At 39.7% G+C, this 21,927-nt stretch overlaps 1 protein-coding gene across 3 annotated transcripts in view; it reads left to right on the forward strand.

The window, feature by feature from the left end:
• The window catches only part of znf608 (zinc finger protein 608), a 66,151-nt gene extending 45,745 nt beyond the window's left edge, over nt 1-20,406 (forward strand). For 2 of the 3 annotated variants that reach the window (XM_069705909.1, XM_069705911.1), the window contains exons 5-9: nt 942-1,407; nt 9,336-9,505; nt 12,067-12,214; nt 15,235-15,291; nt 15,367-17,154. In XM_069705909.1, the coding sequence (XP_069562010.1) occupies nt 942-1,407; nt 9,336-9,505; nt 12,067-12,214; nt 15,235-15,291; nt 15,367-15,437 (912 nt within the window). In that variant the 3' untranslated portion in view covers nt 15,438-17,154. Of the gene's footprint in view, nt 1-941; nt 1,408-9,335; nt 9,506-12,066; nt 12,215-15,234; nt 15,292-15,366; nt 17,155-17,185 lie in introns of those variants that run through there. The other variant, XM_069705910.1, reaches the window with a different exon arrangement.
• Nucleotides 20,407-21,927: the final 1,521 nt, after the last annotated feature.

Raw genomic sequence — 21,927 nt, forward strand, 5'->3', positions numbered from 1 at the left:
TTAATGACTGCTGTTGAGTGTCACAAAGAGATTAATCACATATTGTGTACAGCTAAACTAATAGGTGCTAATAACAGAGACCATGTGGCTTCTATGGGGCTGTAGCTCTACTTTGACATACTACTTGTCGTTTTGGTTGAAATCGAAATTGTGTAGTTGATGCAAATGTTTAGATTGAGAATTATTGGAGGAAATGTTTAATTCCAACTTTGGCTGTAATGGAACAAAAGAAACCTTTCTTATACATAAGTGTTGTTTTTTATGAGACGCTTTTTTCAGAAAGCTTGTACAGATTTCCCCCCCCCCATGTCATCTCATGACGCAATCAACTGCTAACTCTAGCCTTGCTGGGTCATGTGAAAAGGGTGTATGACTTGAATGAAAGCCATGTTGGGGAAGAGTAGGTTGTTCTTTCCTTCAGATTGACCTAAATTGTGCACTTGATCATGTGTGAGACAAGTCTTGATCCGTGTCATTGAGAGGGACGGCACACTCCTCACATCCCACTTCTGAATGGCCGCCTGCTGTTGAAACGTCGTCATCCTTCATCAACATCACACCCAGAGCCAGTGATAGATGGTCTGTCTATGGCTCTGTTCACTCAAGTACTCAGTGTTTCCTCTATAGTCATTCAGCAGCGGTGGGCCACCGCAGCCAGAAATTCTCCACTCTTGCCAAAACAAAAATGTACGAATAAAAATGATAAATTAGCCTTGATTTTCTTCCAAAAAAACACAAAAGAGACAAAGCACCAACATTTTGATTTATTATAAAAAAGGTATTTAGTTTTAGCCCTACAACTGGCCATGTAAACAAAAACTGGGACAGAGACGTGGACCAAAGTTGACCCGACTTCAAAATGACTCTCACCCACCACTGTTAACAAAGAATTATAGGGGAAACACTGCAACTAGCACCAACACTTTTCCCCATCGATCTAGCCCTCAGACAGCCCCGCCTGGTCTCACCGCCTTGCACACAGCAAATACTCAGACCTACAGAGTCAACATGGTGAGGAGGCCGAGGAGGGTGAAGCAGACAGTGGAAAAGAGTGGGGAGATACCATGGAGCTGGCCGGGGCCAAGATGACCTCAGGAGGAGGAATTGGAGGCGGTATGGGTCCTGATGCTAAGAAAGCCAGAGTGCATGTATCCCACGATCTCCTGCCCGCCATCGACATGGAGGACTCAGAAAGGCTGGACGGGCTGGAGGATCAGGGCCAGGAGCCAATGGAAGGGCTGTCTGAGGAGTCTCAAAGTGCCCGGGTGGCTGTGTCTCCTCCAATGACCCCCCAGCAGCCTTACATCCAGTACCAGCACTCATCCTATCCGCCCTACCTGGCCTTGTGTGAGAGTGGTGGGGGCTCCTACAGAGGGGTGTCCCCAACCCTGGTCCATAATTACCCAGGTAAGACTCTGAGTGATGGTTTGGGTATACTTTAAATAATAGAGCAACATTTTGGGAAACGTGTGAGAGGTGGATGAGTAAGCCGACACCGCTGTCACGTCTGTGCAATAAATATAACGTACAGTCAGTGCAAAGACTAGAAACAGAAGGAAACAGGAAACCTGTTGATTTCACTTCTTGGCTTTTGTATTTTAATAATCGATCCTGGCAAGCTGTTTCCTCCTGCTTCCAGTTTTTGTGCTAAGCTAATTGGCTTACCAAGTGCGCTTGCTTCTGAAATTTGCATGCAAATGTATTTAAGTATCCTAAAATGTATATTGTAAATGTAAAAGTCTTTGTATGTGCAATATTCTCTTGGTGCAGCAGTTTCAGTTTAAAGCAATTAAACAAATTGAAGCGTTAGTTGAAGTCAAATCACTAAAAGGGTTTGAAGTGTCAGTTGTGTGTAACGGTTGAAAGCAAGTGAAATTCATTCATGTTTAAGCTTATTAAGCAGCTGTCAGTTTGTGCAGTTTGTATTATTATTAAAAGTAGTTTATCTCAAGAATAAGAGCTGAGAGCAAGCAAACTGTCGGCTCAGGAAATTAAAACGTGTGATCATAAAGTTCAGAGACAGCACATTAACGTATATGCGCAGGGGGGAAGCAATAACTTTTTGGAGTAAGTATTTCAAGTTATGTCACTTTATTAACATCATCACCTGTGTTTAAGCGTGTTTGTGACCACAGGTACATGTGCATTGGCAATTTTGATCACAGACTGAAGCAGAGAGTCCACACAAATTTAGTTTCAAGTCCAAAATTAGCAACAGAGACCCTTGAAATGCTTCAGAGAGCTTACAGTAATGAAGCGATGAGCCGGGTGAGGTGTATCGATGGCGGTGTTGGCATTTCAAGTACGAGCAGAATGTCCAAGAACAGGGATGTAACATCAGGTCAGGAGCGCAATCAGGCGGGTTTTCATTGTGCACGGTGAGTTCGGACCACAGGGTCAGACTGTCGACGATAAGTTCCACCGTGACGTTCTGAGGCAGCGAGGGAGAACATTCAGCACAAATGACCTTAACCGTGGTGCCCGCTCACGGCACCTTGAAAACGTCCAAGTCTCTCCCCGGCAACAATACGGTCGTCACTCTCCTCCTGAGACTTCTTTCTGTTCCCCCAAAAATTGTACAATATTTGATGTGCACTCTCTGCTCAAGCTCCACAGTCGTGGGGGAATTTGCAAATGCAAACATACCAGTGGTCAGCACTGGTTCCGATATGAATCAAGTGAGGTGTCTTTCAATATTTACTCATAAGCTCCTTCTCCGTGCCCCATTTCTGTGTTGCAGTTCACTTGTGCGCAACAGGATCAGTCTGAGAACTTTTTGGATTGCCCTTTCGAAAAACCATGAATATAACTCAAATATCATTTAATATTTAACCACTTCAACTCTGAAAAGTCAAATACAGTTAAATAAAAAAGGCAAGTCAGATGAAGATGAAAAGATGAAAGCAGCAGTAGATCAGTTCCATGATCAATGAATGGACAGAAAGATTCAGAAAGGTTTTTGGGGATATATATTATTATCTCCACAAGAATACTTTTTTTTCAATTTGCACAAAAACTTTTAGCAAATGGATATATATATATAAAAAAAAAAAAACTAGGTTCACAAATGTATTTCTGATACGAACACGAATAGATCTTGTTTGAAATGTACATAAATGAAATGAATATTAAATAAGGTTAAGCAATTTTTATCAACATATTTGGAGGTTGTTATACAAACTGTTGAACTTGCATTTACAAACTGCTCGTCTTTCGAGAACTTCATTGGATTTGCGTACCAATGTGTGTTTTGAAACACAAACACATTTTTTTTTCCAACAGGTAAATTATCTATTGCCAATCAGATGTCTCCTTCCTTTTCAGCCAACCACAACAGAGTTGAGGGTCGGATTTAATGTGATCGTGTTGCGTTTTATTTGCGCAGTCTAAAATGCTAAACAGGAAGGATGTGCTGTGCAATCTCAGGGAACCATGGATGTTTCTACACAGAGCATAGTGTGAGCTGTGCAGATCTGAGTGCTCTGTCTGTTTCTGCTAGGGCCTGGGTTTTTTGGTTTTTTTTTTTTGCATCAATGGGCAAAAGTTCCCGAATAATAAAATTCCCTAATCAATAGTTAAATAAAACTTTCAGCCTTATGTAATTCAAATATGACGAGAGAACACCAGATCTCTCCATCTCCTCGTGGCTCTGTATTAAATAACGATTGGAGACTCCAGTGCAATTCACAGGTCAATCCAGAGAGAGAGAGCGTTCCTATTGGCTTCTTTAGTGTAAATGCGTGTCTACATCCCTTCAGCTGACCTACTCAAAATAAGTAAACAGAAAGATTAACAAAATGCACCTGTTCATTGTTTGCCCACAAACCACAACCAAGAAGACGTCGCACAAGGAAATGCTGCTGCAAAAAAAAAAAAAATTAGACCGAGTCTGAGAGGAAACAAGTAAACTCCGGAGCGTTTTTTCCCAAGATGGAGACCACTGTGAGACTCGAAAGGACTCAAATCTGATACCTACTCACATCTCTGCTGGACAGGTAATTACCACTGCTTGATTTCTTTTTGATTTGATTTTCAAAAGTGTAACTTGGCTAACTTCAGCTTATCCCCGATGCTCAGGCAGTTGGTCAGCATTGTATTGGAGAATGACTCAAACTATCCCGAGGCAGTCTGATCAGTTTGGTGTTTTGTCCTCATATGTGTTGAGGGTGCTCCGCTGATCATCGCACACTGGAAGCAGTAGGCTATCTGCCGATACCCATCAACGATCACAGGCTCTATTTGAAACTTTTTCTTTCTTATTTAGCATTATTTATTTATTCAGCTATTCTTAGAAACACTGTATATTATGTATTACAATTAAGATATCATAAAATATCAATAATCAGGCAACAGTTGCAGCATATTCCACTCTCTGTGAAGCCATTGTAGCTGCGTGCAGAGTTTTACGTCGTGATCGGCTCCTCTGGTTGGCCTTTTTAGAGACCAATGACCAAACTTTTAAGAGCTGCCATTGGCCGATCGTGATCGGTGGGCAGTTGACCGGAGCACCCTTAATATTTGTGTCTGTGGTTTCAATACAATTACATTTTATTTGTGGCACACAAATCAAAGCAGAAATCATCTCGGGTCACTTAAAGTAGTCAGGATGAGATCTTAGAGCATCATAGAGACAGACCCAAAAAAAAAAATCCTAAAACTCTTAACCGAAAGAAACCTCCAACAGAACTGAACTCCTGAGTTGGTCAGCCATCTGCCATCTGTCTTGACCAGTTGGGGAGAGTAGACAGAGAAAGGAACAGCAAAGAGAAACAACAAACACTGGGCAGATTGGTGGAGCTGGTAACTGCAGATCAGAAACATGCAGCTCTGTAGCCAGAGATACCTGCAGAAAGATTCCAAAAGAGAGAGGACAGAGAGGGAAAAAGCCCAAACTATGAGGGAGTCCAAAGTTCTGGCAGGGTCCAAAGCTGAGAAGATACTGACAAAGAAACGGATCTCTAGGGACAAAAACCTATGATCTGGCACCCTCGTAGTGGCAGACTGGTAGTAGATTTACTGAGTGGGCTGAATGGTAGAGCGGCTGCTGAGTTGGGGAACAAGGAGCTGGAAAGGCAGGCGGGACATTTTGCATAGAAAGAAAGACTGGAGGTTTCTCGTCGGTGGAGGCAGCGATACCGGGAACAAACTGAACCGCTTACTGCTACATCAGACGCAATCGGTCCTCCTGCCTTCATGGCCAAATATTCCCATTAACGGTTTAGCACAGTTTCTGACCTGAGTTTCTGTTGTAAAGTTTATGCTGGGTGTTTTTTTCCCAAACGGAATTTGCGGCATAATAACTATTAATGGCTAAGAGATTTATTTGATCAACATGGTTATGTTGTTGATGGTTAGACTGGAAAGATCTCATTCTGCGCAGTAATTTCAGACCTCATTAGCTGTGGTGTCGGTGAGTTACGGACTTGGTATTAATGAGGCTCTCTGTGGGAAACCGTAAAATATATCCAGTGAAAAACCTTTTTCTGGGAGAAGCAGCTTTCAAATACACTCTGCGTAGGCCTGCTTTTTGTTACCTCATAGTAACCCCAATTTGTGAACAGGATATAATATAAGAATTATTTATTTATCTAGTCCTATCCAGTATTTTAGGCGAGTCTCTCTCAAAAAATTCAGAAAATGTCTGTGTACTTTGCCATGCTAGATGTAGTGTAACAGTCTCGCCTGTGTTTATGGTATATAATTACTAATTTGGTCGGACTCTGTCGATGATAAGGGATTTCTTGTACATATACATGGACAGTTAAAAATCACAAGCAAGTTGGTAACAATAAAGTATAGTATTATGATTCAGCCCTTGTGGACTGCTTTATTGTGTGCTAAATTTACAATTAGGATTTTGTTTGCTCTGTGGTTTACCTACATAAATTGATTTTCTACTTTTCTTGACTTTATTGTCCTTATTTTTCAGATCTGTGCAAAAGATGTCTGGAGAAGGATGGTTCCCCAAGATAGACAATAGAGGTGAAGGTTGCTGAAGTGTGCACAAATGCCTATTCACAGATATCTGCTCTCTTGAATAAGTGAGCCTATGTAGCCTTTCTCTCTGGCCTCACTATTTAGCAATGTGATCATGAGTAAAACGGCTCAGACACAATAATACTTTCAAGTAATAGTGCTTTGAAAAAAAAATCCCCTGCTGCAGGCAGCATGTATAAATCAAACCACTTATTATTGTTACATTATTAGTAAATACTTTTGTTGAACCCAATAAGCACCCAGTGTGATTATTACAAACTCTACATAAATATATTTTATAGTATGATGTGCTCTAATGATACAGGTCAAGACTAAAGGAAAGTTAATATATACGTTGATATAGTACAACCCCATTTCCAAAGAAGTTAGGACGCTGTATAAAATGTAAATAAAAACAATGTGATGATTTGCAAATTATGTAAACCCATATTTAATTGAAGACAGACCTAGGAGAACTTATTACATGTTGAAACTGAGAAATTGTATTGTTTTTTGTAACAATAATTAGGTTAACTGGCAACAGTAACAGTAACATGATTGGGTATAAAAAGAGCATTCCAGAGAGGCAGAGTCTCTCAGCAGTGAAGATGGGGAGAGGTTCACCACTGTGAAAGACTGTGTGGGAAAATAGTGCAACAATCTAAGAATAATGTTCCTCAATCGAAATTTACAAATAATTTGTGGAGTTCATCATCTACAGTCCAGAATATCATAAAAAAGATTACAAGAATCCGGAGAAATCTCTGCACACAAGGCCCAAAATCAAAATGGGATGGCCGTGATCATTTGGCACCTAAAAACAGACACAATTGGAAAGTGGAAATTTGTGTCTGGGCTAAGAAACACTTCCGAAAACCATCGCGAGGGGTAGGGCCATGGGATGGGAAATGGGATTGGGCCAAAAATATCGAGCGATTGTATATTTAACAGGTTTTATTCTCTTTTTTTTTTTTTTTTTTTTTTTTACCTAAACCAGTCCAGGTCCCTGTACTGCAGGATGAAACCAGAGTTCCACAGTGCTGGATAGTTGTATATTGTACATGCAGCTCCTTCTAATGGGTTCACTCTTGGTTATTGCCATTGAGGTTGTCCCACCGGTCTACTGTAAAGCCCCAGAAACCCCGCTGCTCATCTCCCCTATTCCACTCAGCAGCCCTGAAGATAACAGGAACACAAACCTATTTATTCTATATTTTTGAAATTTAAGGACCGGAAGACACATTGTTTTCAACTTGTTAGTTCTGTATGTTTTATTTTTGTTGTTGTTGTTGTAAAGATTGCTTAAAAATAATGAATTAAACAATACATGAAAAACATTTTACTTGATGTGATGCATTTTCTTTTTCAACCAATCTCTGAAGTAGAGAGAAGAGCCTGGCCATTTGTTCCCTGCTCTCCTCTTCAACCTTGTATCTTCTTCGAAGAGCTCATCATCTCTCTCCTTCTCTTTTGTGTCTTCTGTTGCTGGCTGGCAGATGACTTGGGTCTCCTCCGAGTCATCCACTGTTGCATTTGGCCCCAGTGTGTGCTCAGGGATGGAGGGAATTAAGACAAAATGGCAATTTTTCTAACTGCATTAGGGATTTGTATATGGAGCAACTTTCTGCCTGACCTAATCACTGGTATTTTCATCTTTGCACATTGATTTGTTTGTGTGTGAGGGTGACTTCTAGGAAATTACTAATTTTCCCTCCCTACTTTGTCTCCTCCGGCCCCAGTGTAGTGCTCAGGGACGGAGACAGTTAATGAAGTCTGCTCTGTGCTTCCTAAAACTAAACAAAACATTAGTGAGTTTTGCATCGCTCCTTCAAAAGCAGCTTAAGTAACAAAATAACCGAATTCAGGTTCAGGTTCGCCCATGAAATTATTCCCAATGTTTGTACTCTTTAAAAGTGGTATTCTAATGTCTGAAACCCTGGCAACCTGTAAAAGTTCAACTTAGTCCATTTATGTAGGTAATATGAAGTAAGTCGTCTATAAAATTGCCATCTTGGTGAACTATAAGCCGACCTTTGAACCTGTGCAGTGAAGGCTTGAAAATATTTACTTTTGAAGGCTGTAATATAGATGAGGACAGCTGAGCTGTAGTAAGAGCAGTGGCTCCAAGTAGCTACCCATCTAGCTAACACTCTTTACATCACTAAACAAATAAGAAAACTTTTGCTTTTAATGTCCTTGGTTTTTATCGTCTTGCCACACCCCTGTGATGGTATTGGTCTCCAAATGTTTTCAAATGATGTGTCCACTGAATTGGGATACAGCTCATATTTGGGTGAGCTGAGAAGTAGCGAGGGGTTGATCTGACTGAGAACCCAAGAACACTATGACTGCTCACATATACCGTAACCTGACTTCACCCAATAAAACAGGCACACACCTAAATATGCCTCTTTCTGAGGCTTAATATCTATTAATTATGGAATAATTTTGAGAAGGACCATCAGAACATTGATCAGAAGGAAGGAATTTAGGTAAACAAATTTATGGACGTTGTATTTCATAAGAGAAGTTGACACGCCAGAGTTTTTTTTTTTTTTTTTTTGAGACAGCAAAGTGGCCATCTGTGGTATTACACTCTGAGGCACTTGCATTGTTTTTTTCAAAATGAGCCCTTGCAGCTACTGCTGCTTTGCTAAACATGTGGCTCAAAATACACTTTCTGTGTGAGCCTGTGCAGATGTAATGCAGATGTAATTACCTTCAACTCTACACTCGTGATTGGCTGAAAAAGAAGGAGAAATCTGACTGGCTACAGATAATTCCCTGATGACAAAAAAAAACATTTGTGAATCGAGCTATGCAAGCTGAGTCTGTTCACAAATGGCAAGCAGCACTTAAATGTTAAATGATCTACCATTTCCTTTTTATTTACTAAGAATTACCAATGAATTGGCTCTCACTCTCCCCTTCCGTTGAAGAGATTTGGGGAAATGAGGAGTTGTACAAAACAGCAGATCAAATCAGATCAAAAAGAGCCGGCTCACTGCAGCTTTCCAAAAAAAAAAACATATTTATAATTGAATCGCTTAAACATGTACTTTCAGCCTGAGTTAAAGCAATCAAGGATATTAGGCACCTGAAATGGCCATTTTGCTAACTGCAGTAGGGATTCCCATTCGGTCTGACCTAATCATATTCATTTTTGCACATTGATTTGTTTGCCTGCCTGGAAATGACTAAATTTGCCATACGAGCAAAAAAGGGTGCCATGAAATAATCTTTCTCTATAAATAATGCATAATATGGAAAACAAATGTACCTAGTTGGAAGTGGTCGGATCCATATTTAATAGCACTGTGTGCATTTTCCTTTTTGTCTCTGTGTTTTGTGGCCAACAGGTTTCCATTATCCTCTGTATGGTAAGACGGCGGGCAGGGAGGAGTCGGAGGTGACTCTGCCCGGCAGAGGAGGGGAGGTGAGCAGCAACCAGAGCAGCGACTCGTCCTCGTCCGCAGCCATCGAGCTGCAGCAGCAGCAGAGCCATCAGTACCACGGAAAATCACCCGCTGTGAGAAAACCGCTCACTTTTCATAGCCTCATCCACACTGCAGCTCACAGCATCACTCCTCTGATGTTGATTTCCTTTCACACCACACAAATCTGATGTTTGTGACAGAAAAAAAAAACACCTCGGGGAGGGATTAAAAGAACAACAAAGAAAACATGAAGCAAAAATGAAAATCTCCGCCTGTAAAAGTTCATGTTTGACACGCTCCGATTCCACTCATTGACAACACGTAACACTAGGATGACACTGACCAGCTACATTCACACAAAACCTATTGAGACCATTAAGAATTACACATTTTAAATCTATAAACAAACAAACTGACTTCACAACCCTGAACACATTTATAGGTTTGAGATAGGTTATATGATTTATGTTTATTTTTTGCAGTATTTGTAGAATCACACAAGTAAATCCTATGAACCCCTGGAAGCTATTTCAGGGTCATTTCACAACTACAACTAGCTGCATGCTGTATGTTGTGGGTTTTTTTCTCTTCAGAACTGCCTCGGCTATCCAGATCCTCCATCATATGATAAGATAATACTTGCATATTTATTTTTTATATCAAAGACAAAACGATGTCTTTTGAAATCGTTTTGATTTTACATGTATCCTACCATAAAATGCTGGCAGTAAAGATATCTTTTTAATAATTGTGTGTGGTATATTGGTTAAAATCTGGCAATATGAGAACCATGATAGTAAGATACTCGATGACTCAGCAATTTGAAAAGAAATAGCCGTCTTGGCTATGTAGAAGAAGGGGGCGGGGCCACTGACGTAAAGAATTTTCAAATGAAGGCGTCTGAAGCAGCCGTTGCTGAAACTGAAAACGGCACAAGAGTGCTTCTTTTGGACTTCTGCTGCTGGACAGAGGGAACAAAAACACTACATTTTGGGGTTAAATAATGAAAGCTGTAGATTTGCTGGAGGGCGGTGTATTAACATGATGAGGGGTTTTTTCCGGTCAGTGCAGAACAGCAGTGTGCGATTAGAAACAACACTAACCTGTCAAACTTTCAGCACTATATAAGTAAGAGTCTTAACATGTAGGAGCACTATTTGTTAGAGTACAAAAGGGAAGTATGTCATTGGGAACAGAGCACAGGTCTACGCTACAGGAAAACACTGTAAAACCAGCTGTTATCCAGCTGAGTGTTGCAGGTTGAGACACCTGAAAATAAATAAAAGTTCACATTATCAGATGTGAAACTCTTCACCTTTGAGAAATGTTATTGTCTTTGCATTTGCCTCTTAACCTCCTTATAGCCTATAAAACAGGGTATATAATGTTAGTGTTCCTTTCAGTGGAAACTGCTCTAAATGACTGCTGGGAATAACTATTAGTTGCCGCAATATGAGCTGACATTGTCTCACGTCCTCAGTAGCATCATGAGGAGATGATGAGGTACCTGCTGCTGCTCTACTCTCCGTTTCTGAAACCAATGTGTTTCCTAATGTTGAGCTTTCTCATGTTATATAGTGATAGCTACTGTACGTCACTGATGAATGTGTTACACACCGCAAACCCTGTCTGACTCGCATGGATAGAAACAACTGCAGAAATGATCTTCAACCACTTTTAAACCATGTTTGTCTTTCCTTTACTTCCTTTTTTTTGATACCACAATCCGCCTCTCTTAGGGAAAGCCATGACTATCACACCACACACCGGTGCTCCGGCATCAGTCCACCACTCGGCTAGATTAACTGCGTTTAGAAATGAATCCTGTTGCAGGGCATGCTAAACCATTTGGGTCTTTTATTTATGTATTTTTATTTTATATATTATCAGTGTCTCAACTGATTTATTTTTTTTAGCCAATTTCAATTCATCAAATTTAATTATAACACTGTATACTTGTAAATAATAATAATATTAATGATAATAATAATATTAATTCACTATGATAAAAAATAAGGAAATGCAATGTAAATCTAGGAAAAAAGGCGATCTCTTTAAATCCCACCTGCTCTGACTCACAACCGTCAACTACTGCATGATGTACTGTATTAACATGATAAGGGTTTTTTTTCCCGGTCAGTGCAGAACAGCAGTGTGCGATTAGAAACAACACTACCCTGTCAAACTTCCAGCACTATATAAGTAAGAGTCTTAACATGTAGGAGCACTATTTGTTAGAGTACAAAAGGGAAGTATGTCATCGGGAACAGAGCACAGGTCTACGCTACAGTGAAGAGCAGAGGCTGTTACAGCAGCAGATTATTAAATGGGGTTTTGGAATGACATGCTAGGCTATAATCTGGACAGATCATGTGTCTCGTAAAACATTAAAAAAAAAAAAATTAAAAAAAAATGACATCTCCTGTTTTCAAACAGATGAAAATGATTTTTCCGACTTAATAGAGAGACTGGATTTACAGTAACTTTTTTTTTGCAGTATTATGGGAGTTTTAAAACAGATACATCAAAATGTGCCATTCCTTACTACCTCATCATGAAGTCCGGAAACATTCATTCTGGAATCCTGTGTCAAAGTACTCGATTTGCAGAGTTGGAGAAAAATCTAAACGCACACGTGTTCCTGTTTGTGCAGCCTGGCGAGAAAGGTTCCCCCGAGAGAGACCGAGAGACGGAGCGAGAGAGGAACCACGTGTCGTTCGCCCGACACCTCCACACACACCATCACACACACTTGGGTATGAGCTACAACCTGATGTCAGGACAGTATGACATCTACCAAGGTAAAGACACGCCGCACCTCGAAAGTCTGTCAAACTAAACTGAGTCTTTAATTCAGGTGTCAAAGGGAGAGAGAGAGAGAGAGAGAGAGAGAGAGAGAGAGAGAGAGAGAGAGAGAGAGAGAGAGAGAGAGAGAGAGAGAGAGAGAGAGAGAGAGAGAGAGAGAGAGAGAGAGAGAGAGAGAGAGAGAGAGAGAGAGAGAGAGAGAGAGAGAGAGAGAGAGAGAGAGAGAGAGAGAGAGAGAGAGAGAGAGAGAGAGAGAGAGAGAGAGAGAGAGAGAGAGAGAGAGAGAGAGAGAGAGAGAGAGAGAGAGAGAGAGAGAGAGAGAGAGAGAGAGAGAGAGAGAGAGAGAGAGAGAGAGAGAGAGAGAGAGAGAGAGAGAGAGAGAGAGAGAGAGAGAGAGAGAGAGAGAGAGAGAGAGAGAGAGAGAGAGAGAGAGAGAGAGAGAGAGAGAGAGAGAGAAAGAGAAAGGGTAACAGAAGTCCACGGTACCGTGCTGTGAAGAGCAGAGGCTGTTTCAGCAGCAGATTATGAAATGGGGTTTTAGAATGACATGCTAGGCTATAATCTGGACAGATCATGTGACTGCATACTTTTGGTCAGATTCTGCTTGTACTAGTTGTTGCTTGTAGAACAGCAGAAGGGGAAAGTTCCTTTGTGGTTAACTTTGTCTTTCGCCTGGTTTTTGTGTCTCAGGAGGATCATTTTGTTGTTGTTGAATGTTGAGAATATGCAATTCAATTACAAGTAATTCACCCAAACTGATGTAACTCACTGTACCACAGTCCTGCACTAATCATTTATAGCGGCCTCAACACAAAGCAGCTGGAGATACCTGTAAGGCCGGAGATATACGTGCTTTCAACTTTGTGTTTGTGTGCACATGGCGGCTGCCTCGTGTAGCCTGTGTCTGTTTGGAGCGTTGGTTGTGCACGTCATCAGAAGTTACGGAATTAATTAGGCAAGATGCAATGACCTGCATGACCTGCAAGGGCAGTGTAGGGGCAGTATGGAGATGTGACAGATGCGAGTCGGGGACCTGCAAAAACTCCATGGAAACAATTCAGACACCGTCCAGTTCGTGCACGGCGGAGAATGCTCCAAATGTTTTCAAAGGGTTTTGTCCCCTTGTGATCTCGGAATCAGAGACTCCCTCGATTGTCAAGACTCAATTTCAGGAACTTCACGAGTTACAAATTGTTGCAACATCAAGCTTGTCCCGGCTACGGCTAGACGTTCTTAGTGCCCTCTTGAAACATTTCTGTTTCTATTTGCAGCACGTTTGTTTTTGTATTTGGTCGTGTTTTCTGTGTCTGCAAGTCTCAGGCTGGAGATATACTTGCTTTTGAACACGTGTTAGCATTTACAACCCTTTGCATCTATGCTAAATGCTGCACCTGTGTTGTCAAATTGGTAAATGTTTTTTTAAATTGCTTTTGTCTTGTGTGTACCCTCTATTAAAATTCTGTTCTGTGTCATGCAATCAACATCATCTGTCTGCAGTTATGTCTTGTCCTGCTTAGAACCGTATTCAGGATAGGATTTGACATGACATGTACATTCATAACCCTGCGTGAGTCCGACATTATCAGGTTACTGTTCATCTGTGTCTTTAAACCCTTCGCATTGCAAACACATTTTCTGTACTGAGTAGCAGGTGGCAATAATGAAATATGACTTTCCCTTTCCTTGACCATGTTTATGATGCTATATTTATTTAAGTTCTGTTTGTTTCCTGTGCACACGTTATGGCTACAGAGAGAGAGGATCTCAGTGTGAATGTTTAGTAGCAGTGCGGTCTGGACAGGATTTAGACACTCATTAACCTCCATGTTAACAAAGTAACAGACTAACACCAGCGCTGTGGGTGTGTTAACTGCTGCAGTGACATATAACTGAGATAGATGCACAACAATCACCGGCTTCCATCTTCCATCATTCAGTGAAACCAAGTGGGGTGTTTTAATGGAGCACAGTGGGGTGATTGACACCTGTCAGTCCAGGAGCAAACATCTGGATTTATAGCTGACAGGCAACAAAATGCCTGGATTTTCTACCTCAGAGATATTTTATTGATTTCAGGGTTCAGACCACCGTTTGTCAGGACGGAATTTCTTTTAAATGACCGACCGACTCACTGACAACATGACTGGGGTTGAGGACACAAATGCCCATGGACAGTATTTCCCATGTCCTAATTACAATTTCATCCTGGTGTGGATCATATCATCGAATTTGCATGGAATTTCCAAACATGTTTAAAACAAGAATCCTATAAGAAAATTAACCACAGGTGCATTGGACTTCAGTGACTGACTTATAAATGAAGATCAGGGAAACTTCAAAACGTTCCCTCCAGCTGGTGGCAACTTAGTCAACCTCCCAGGTGGCTGTCCTGTCTCTGTACCATCCAATACAGCTGCAGACTGCAACCTCAAAATCAAATTCTCAACACAGAGCTCTTCAAACCATCGAGGTGACCTTGATCTTCAACAATCAAATCTAGTCAGTTCATCACCAAATTAATATTTGTGGCAAATTTGAAGAAATTCCCTGTAGTCATTCCCCCAAGTTTTGCATTTGCCATAGTGGGATGGACACAAGGACACAGTGACCTTTACCCACTAAAAGATTCTCATTTGATTTTTGAGAACAAGTGAACTTTTGCTCCACATTAAAAATCCCTCGAGACATCCCTGAGACATCATGTTCCCAAGAATAGGATGGACGAATGGATGACCTGAACACATAAAGCCTGCGAACATCGCTGTCGATGGGGCTATACCATGAAAAAAGCCTTAGTTTTTGCTGTGTACCCAATAAACTTAACAACTGGCTGTATAGGCTACTATTGGTCCACATTAAAATATCTCAAAGCTAATATATCTTTCAGCTCTGCTACTGAACAACAGTTTGATTCTCTCACTGTCTTTGTGCTGTAAACACATTACAGGATGATTATCTTGTACAGTTTGATGTTTCACAGCTGATTTTTTTGTCACTGCGTTCTTTTGCATTTAAGGGTTGAGCTCTAGATCGCTGGTCTCCAGTCAGCAGGTGTCAGGACACTCCTCAACTGGTACGTTTCAAACACTGAAACTATGTGACAGAATTTTTTGTCACAGTCAGAATTAAAATCTTTCCACCCTTGCAGGTCCCTGTACCAGGAAAGTTGCCATGCGTGGCTCAATCAGTGAAGAGGCTGCCTGGTTCTACGATGACTAACATGGATTTATTATTGTTGGGCTTCAGTTGAGAGTTTTTAGAATGGTTTAATAATATCACTGTCACTGACTCATCATTAAACCCATATAAAAAAAAAATATATAGAAATGAAAAGAAAAAATTGCTATGCGACGGACCACACCACTGTTCGGATTATCGTGGGCAAATGTAATCATAATCATAAAACTTAATGCCAGACGATATACTTTTAAATATATTAAAAAAAGGAAAACTACAATGTAATATGAGTGTTACATGAGCTATATAACTGTCCATTGTGATTCGTCAGTACCTGTTACTTTTCCTGTTAACAGCAGGAACATCCCCTGTCGATGGGATAATTATTTCCGATAACAGCACTTAGCTTCAGCCAGGACATGCATGAAAAAGTGGAGGAGAAAAAAACTCCACACCCCAAAACAGATGTTCCTTCAGTGTGACATCATAATGTTCAGGGAAAAACACTTTTAACTCAACAACAGGATGGGAGATTTTGACCGTATTTCACATTTGGTCGGACACTAAATTAGAGGCACTAATAACAAATGCCCACCTTGAAACTGTAGTGAGTAGTGGAGGGTTTAAGCTGTGTATGAAAACACACTTTATAATTTGAAGCCTCTTTGCAGCATCGACCACATCTGAAGTATTGTCTACTGTCTAGGTAACAACTTGGTGTTCTAGCAGAATCAGCTTTACTTGCCAAACACATGAACACCTACAAGGATATGAAATGCAACTTGACAGAGGAGGCATCAAGTGCAATGCAGATTTCTTTATTTTACATTTTATTATTTAAAATACAAACTGCTAAAGTGGGCAGTGTTGTTTTTATCACTTGATTTTGAAAGTATTTGTCAGTTTGTGTGCAGAATATCTTCTTCAATTTAGGAATACTGTTAGTGTGGTTAACTGAGTCATGGATTATCCACTAAGTTTGCATCTTTTTCGTTCTGAATTTGTTTTCTCCAAAAAGATGCAAACCGAGTAAAATGAGCCAGACAACTGTTTCATCTGCTGAGTCAATAAATCGAATAACTAAACCTTCTTTCCTGGGAATAACGGCTTGCTGGTTATTGGACTGTGTGACTCTTGTCTATACCTGCTTAAATTACCCTCCAGTAGATCATTACCCACTCTGCAGTGTTTTCCATATACTTTCGTATATCATCGCTTTCATTTAAAGGTGTGGAATAATGCAGAAGGAACCTGCCCGGCAGTAAAACAGCACAATGTGGTGATTATCTTACTCCTGCAAAGACAGCAGTTATCTATAAATAGTAATTGCTGTGAAATAAAATAGATTAACAAGAGTGATGGTGACAGTTGAGGCACACTACAGCAGAAGCATGAAGAATGGGTTTGCTGCAGAAGCTGAAAGCAGCAGTGGTTGCTAGTTTTTCTGGCCTAATGTCTGAAAATCACCAATTAATTATCTCCCTACCGTTAGATATCAAACTGTTTTCATGCATTACAAATTCATTATCTCGAAATAAGAAATGTTGCTCATTCTTTCCAGACAGAATGTGAAACTGATGTGGGTAAAATCCGGAAGAAAAGAAAGCAGCGTTATGCATCTTGTTAATGTCATAATAACATCAAATTTGATAATTAACTAGTGATCTCTTGATAATTGGTTCAAAAACCACAGATTCAGACGACTTCTGTAGCGTAACGGTCTGCTCAAACATAATAAAGTTCTGAATGTGCCTGAATGTTTGTGTTTTATTTTTGTCTTCTCTTCACAGACGGTGAGGGGAAGAAGTAGGACCATGTGACCAAGTCTCACATGAGGAACGGCAGATTTATTAAACATCAATTCCTTGGTGTTGAATAAGCTTTGCCTCGCTGAGAGGCAGAAAAAAAAAAGTGTAAAAAAACTTTAAAAAAAAAAACTCTTTCATTTCTTACTAATGACTACCACCAATTTTATAACACATCACAGAGGAGCAGATGGGCTGACAGAGGGACTAGGAAGCAGGATGGGGACCTTTTGAAAAGGAGGAACTATCTGTGTAAATCACTGACTTTTGAAGCTTTCAGTTTTGCAGAGTTTTGACCGAAGCGAGCGGGGCATAGAAAACAAAACATCCTGGAGCGCCATGCGCTCCGCTTGAGGGTGGTTGTGGTATACAACTTTATAAAATGCACATTTATCGTAGTGTATTATGATGATGTTATGACTGAATGTACTGATGATGACTTACACTATCCCAATAGTGTGGGTGCTTTTTAAAACTCCTACTGGGACTAAAACAGCATACGGAAGCTAAAAAGTCTATTATTATCTTTATTGTTCTCATTATTATTATTGAAGTGGTCCTGCCTCCATAGTGGTGACGCTACATTTGTATTACTAATCTGTACTTGAGCGTAACCATGTTGATTGTATTGTCTTTATGTGCGCGTAAAACCTTCACATCTACCTGCCCAGTGCCATGTAGGAACCCAGTGGTGTATATATTCTGTACAGATTCATGGCAGAGCACTAATCCTGCTTTATTGTACACGATGTTGATTTTTATCAGCCATGCAAGGGAGCTTCGGGCAGAGCGGGGACAACCAGCACAAAAAGAAAACACTATTTCTTGAATCACTGACTTCAACACACTGTATCTGCTGCAGTTTGTCTTTGAGGGAACTTGTAACGACGACCTTATTTCGTTTTTGATACATTAAGATGAATACAATTTTGTAAAGCTGTGCGGTAGCACAGAGAACACAGAGAGGGTGCTGTTTTCTGTGGCTCAAAGGGAGAGAAGAAGTCAAGGAACACTAACTAGACTAACAAAACTGTCTTCACAAACCAAGCGTTATTTACTTATATTTAATAATCCCAGCATCCACGATAATTACTCAAACTCAATAGGGGGAGGCAAATAGAAACAGCTGTTCATGGCTTGCAGCTTGTTGAACTTGTTGCTGAAGTTCAAATCGCAGTAACATCAGCTTATGTGACACAAAACTCCACATGCTGCATACGACAGTGTGACCTAAGTGATTTATGTCTCTATCTCTTTATAACCCCATATAAAATCCATTTAAATGGGCAAACAAGCAATTTACAAGTAACTTTAATGGGAAATAAAAGAATGACAGAACATATAACATGAAATACTTAACATAAACATTTAAAAAAATATATTTTACAGATTTTGATAGTGCTGGATCCAAACAAATACAGGTCCAATTTTGGAGGTCCTGTTCTGGCAGGATGTGGCAAAAATGAAGGCCGTCGTTTGGTCCACTACTTTTGATTTTAATTGTAAGAAATAATGAAAATAGCACCACGTTGAAATGAAACCAGCAGTGACTGCACTCTGGCTAGTTACAGCTAGCTTGCGACAAAGCCTGAGCTACAGTTGACCTATTTTTTCCCCTGTTTCTTGTATTATTATTATTTTTTTTTAAAAAGCTCCAACATGTTTGCTAACATGTAACAGCTTTTAATATCACATAAACAATTCAGCAGCTCAATGTAATCCTTTATTTCCGCAAAAGGTTAGCGAGCCTAGCCCCGTGTGGCCTGTGGCTCGAAGGAAATTCATGCGATTTGATGAAACTACCTTAAAATTATAATTGAAATTCTGTTCATTAAAGAGAAATGAAATAGACTTAAGCTCATTAGTTCATAATGTTCAGAACGTGATTTGTTTTTAGATACTATGCTTTTCGCTGTGCCCTTAATAGTCACAGTAATTATTAAGCAGGTTATATATTGTATTTATCACTTACACAGTTTGGCTAAGAGTCTTCAAATTTCAGTAATTTTTTAAGGCTCGTGTACAACCCCGTTTCCAAAACAGTTGGAACGCTGTGAAAAATGTGAACAAAAACGGATTGTTGATGATTTGCTGATTATTTAAAACCCATTTAATCAAAATAAAACAAAGGCAACACATCAAATGTTGAAACTGAGAAATGTTATTGTGTTTTAGAAAATATATGCTTAAATCCAATTTGATACCAAAAAAACCTAGTTAAAACAAGAGCATGTGTTGCCTCAAATGTTGTCCTTTTCTTTTCTTGCTTGATATAGGATTTCAGCTGCTCAATAGTTCGGGGTCTCCTTTGTCACACTTTTTCTTTCATTATGCGCAAAATGTTTTCAATGGGTGACAGGTCTGGACTGCAGGCAGGCCAGTTTAGCATCCAGACTCTTCTACTGGAGACCCACGCGGTCGCAATACGTTGAAAATACAGTTTGGCATTGTCCTGCTGAAAAGAGCAAGGCCCTTCCCTGAATAAGACGTTGTCTGGATGGCAGCATATGTTGCTCCAAAACCTGAATATATCATTCAGCATTAACGGTTCCTTCCCAGAGGTGCAGGCTACCCATGTCAAGTGCACTCATGCATTATGTACCATCAGGGCTGCTGGCATTTGAACTGTGCACCGATAACAGGCTGGATGGTCCCTTTCTTCTTTAGCCCATGATTTCCAAAAATAATTTAAAATTTAAAATTTTGATTGGTCAGACCACAGGACAGTTTTTCACTGCAGTTCAATCGACCTAAATGAACTAGGATCCAGAGAAGGCGGTGGCACTTTTAAATCACGTTTATTTAGGGCTTCTTCTTTGCATGAAGTTTTAACCTGCATTTGTGGAAACGGTGATAAACTGTGTTGACAATGGTTGCGTAGTGTTCCTGAGCCCATGCAATGATTTCCATTACAGAACTGCTTCTGGTTTTAATGCAGTGCGGCCATCCGATATTGATTTTCAGCCTCATCCCTTCCGTAGAGAAAGTTCTTTCAAATTCTCTGAATCTTTTGTTGACTTTTTGTGCTGTAGATGATGGTGAATCCTTCCCGATCTTTACTGCTGAGAGACTCTGCCTCTCCTTTGTATATCCAATTGACCTGCTACCAATGAACCGAGTTAGTTGTCAGATGTTCCACCTGGTGGTTTTTTTTTTTTTTAACATTACACAACTTTCCAGTCTTTTGTTGACCATGTCCCTTTTTTTTTTTTAAACCTGTTGCAGGCATCAAATTCAAAATGATCATATATTTTTCATAGAACAATACGATTTTTAAGTTTCAGCATTCGATATGTTGTATTGTTCTATTTTTCAATTCAATATGGGTTTACATGATTTGCATATTTACATTTTCAATTCAATTCAACTTTATTTATATAGTGCCAAATCACAACATAGGTTATTTCATGGCACTTAACACATTAAAGTCCTTATAGCAAGACTTTACAATATTATACAGAGAAACCCAAAAATTCAACAATTCCTACATAAGCTAGGAGGGAAACAACTCCTCTTTAAGGGAGAAAAACCTCCAACGAAGGGAAAGAAAAACTCCCACATTTTACAGTGTAACAACTTTATTTGGAAACAGTGTTGTAGCTAACTGATCATTATAATGACACATAATCTCACATTCACACTCTTTGGAATGGAATTGGAAACTGTATTTTTATCAACATCCAAATGATGTAAAAACAGCATAATATGCTGTATGTTACTTATATATTATACATCGTGGAGCTGTCTTTTGCTTTTTCTCTTGCACCAGCGAATCTGTGAGGATTAGGAATAGCCTGTCTTCAATAGTGGTAATGTTTGGAGACTAACACTCAAGATCCAATGTTAGCTCTGGAGCTTTTAATCATATCACATCATCTTCACCGACGGGTAGCATTTGACAGGACCTGGGAAATTAACACAGCACACTTTTACAGGTTGAAATATGCTTATGAAATATGGAAATTGGAGCATCTACAGCTCCATAACAAGTGGGTAAACTCCAATTGAGGAAGATCTGATATGACTGAAAGCTCCTCTGAGCTAAAGTAGGACTGTTTACAATGTTAAGAGTAAACTTTGAACCTCAATGGCAGATGTAAAAATGATCCTAAAACAAGATGTACAAACTAAGGGATGTGTCAGTTATATTTATAATCGCAATACCTCTCTATGAAGGGTAATTCCAGTGTTAAATTGATATTTTGCTCACTTTCTAGCATGGATTTATTTAGAATTAACACTAAGGCGGAGAGTGCACTCTCAACCAATTCTCTGGTATTCTCACTCAGGTTAAATAGACTTTATGACAAAAAAAAATTATATTTGGTTGTATTGTTTATCACATACTTAACTCATCATTTGCAACAATCAATAATAGGTTTTTAGTTGACTTTCAAAAAGTCACAGCTATTTTAACATATGCTTTTTACAAATCTGCAAGTTGTGTATTGAAGCATTTCCTTGCATCACCACATCCTACCGTTGAAAACATGTTACATTCAGGTCGGAGTGTTACATCCTGCACACATATGCACCATGGTTAGGAATATTTTAAAATTATTCAAGCTCATTTATCAAAACATTTTCTTTTTAAATGAGAACAAAAAATTAACTGAATATCTGAAAAAAAAAAAAAAACGGTAACTACAAGGATGCAAAATAGATATACACCTTGGAATTATCCTTAAAGTGAAATGCTCACATTTGTGTTGTCAGTGATGATGGTG

The sequence above is a fragment of the Brachyistius frenatus genome, unplaced genomic scaffold (genome assembly GCF_029030835.1).
Source record: "Brachyistius frenatus isolate BFR_SWC_R1_liver_20210118 unplaced genomic scaffold, ASM2903083v1 Contig_60, whole genome shotgun sequence".
Taxonomy (NCBI): domain Eukaryota; kingdom Metazoa; phylum Chordata; class Actinopteri; family Embiotocidae; genus Brachyistius; species Brachyistius frenatus.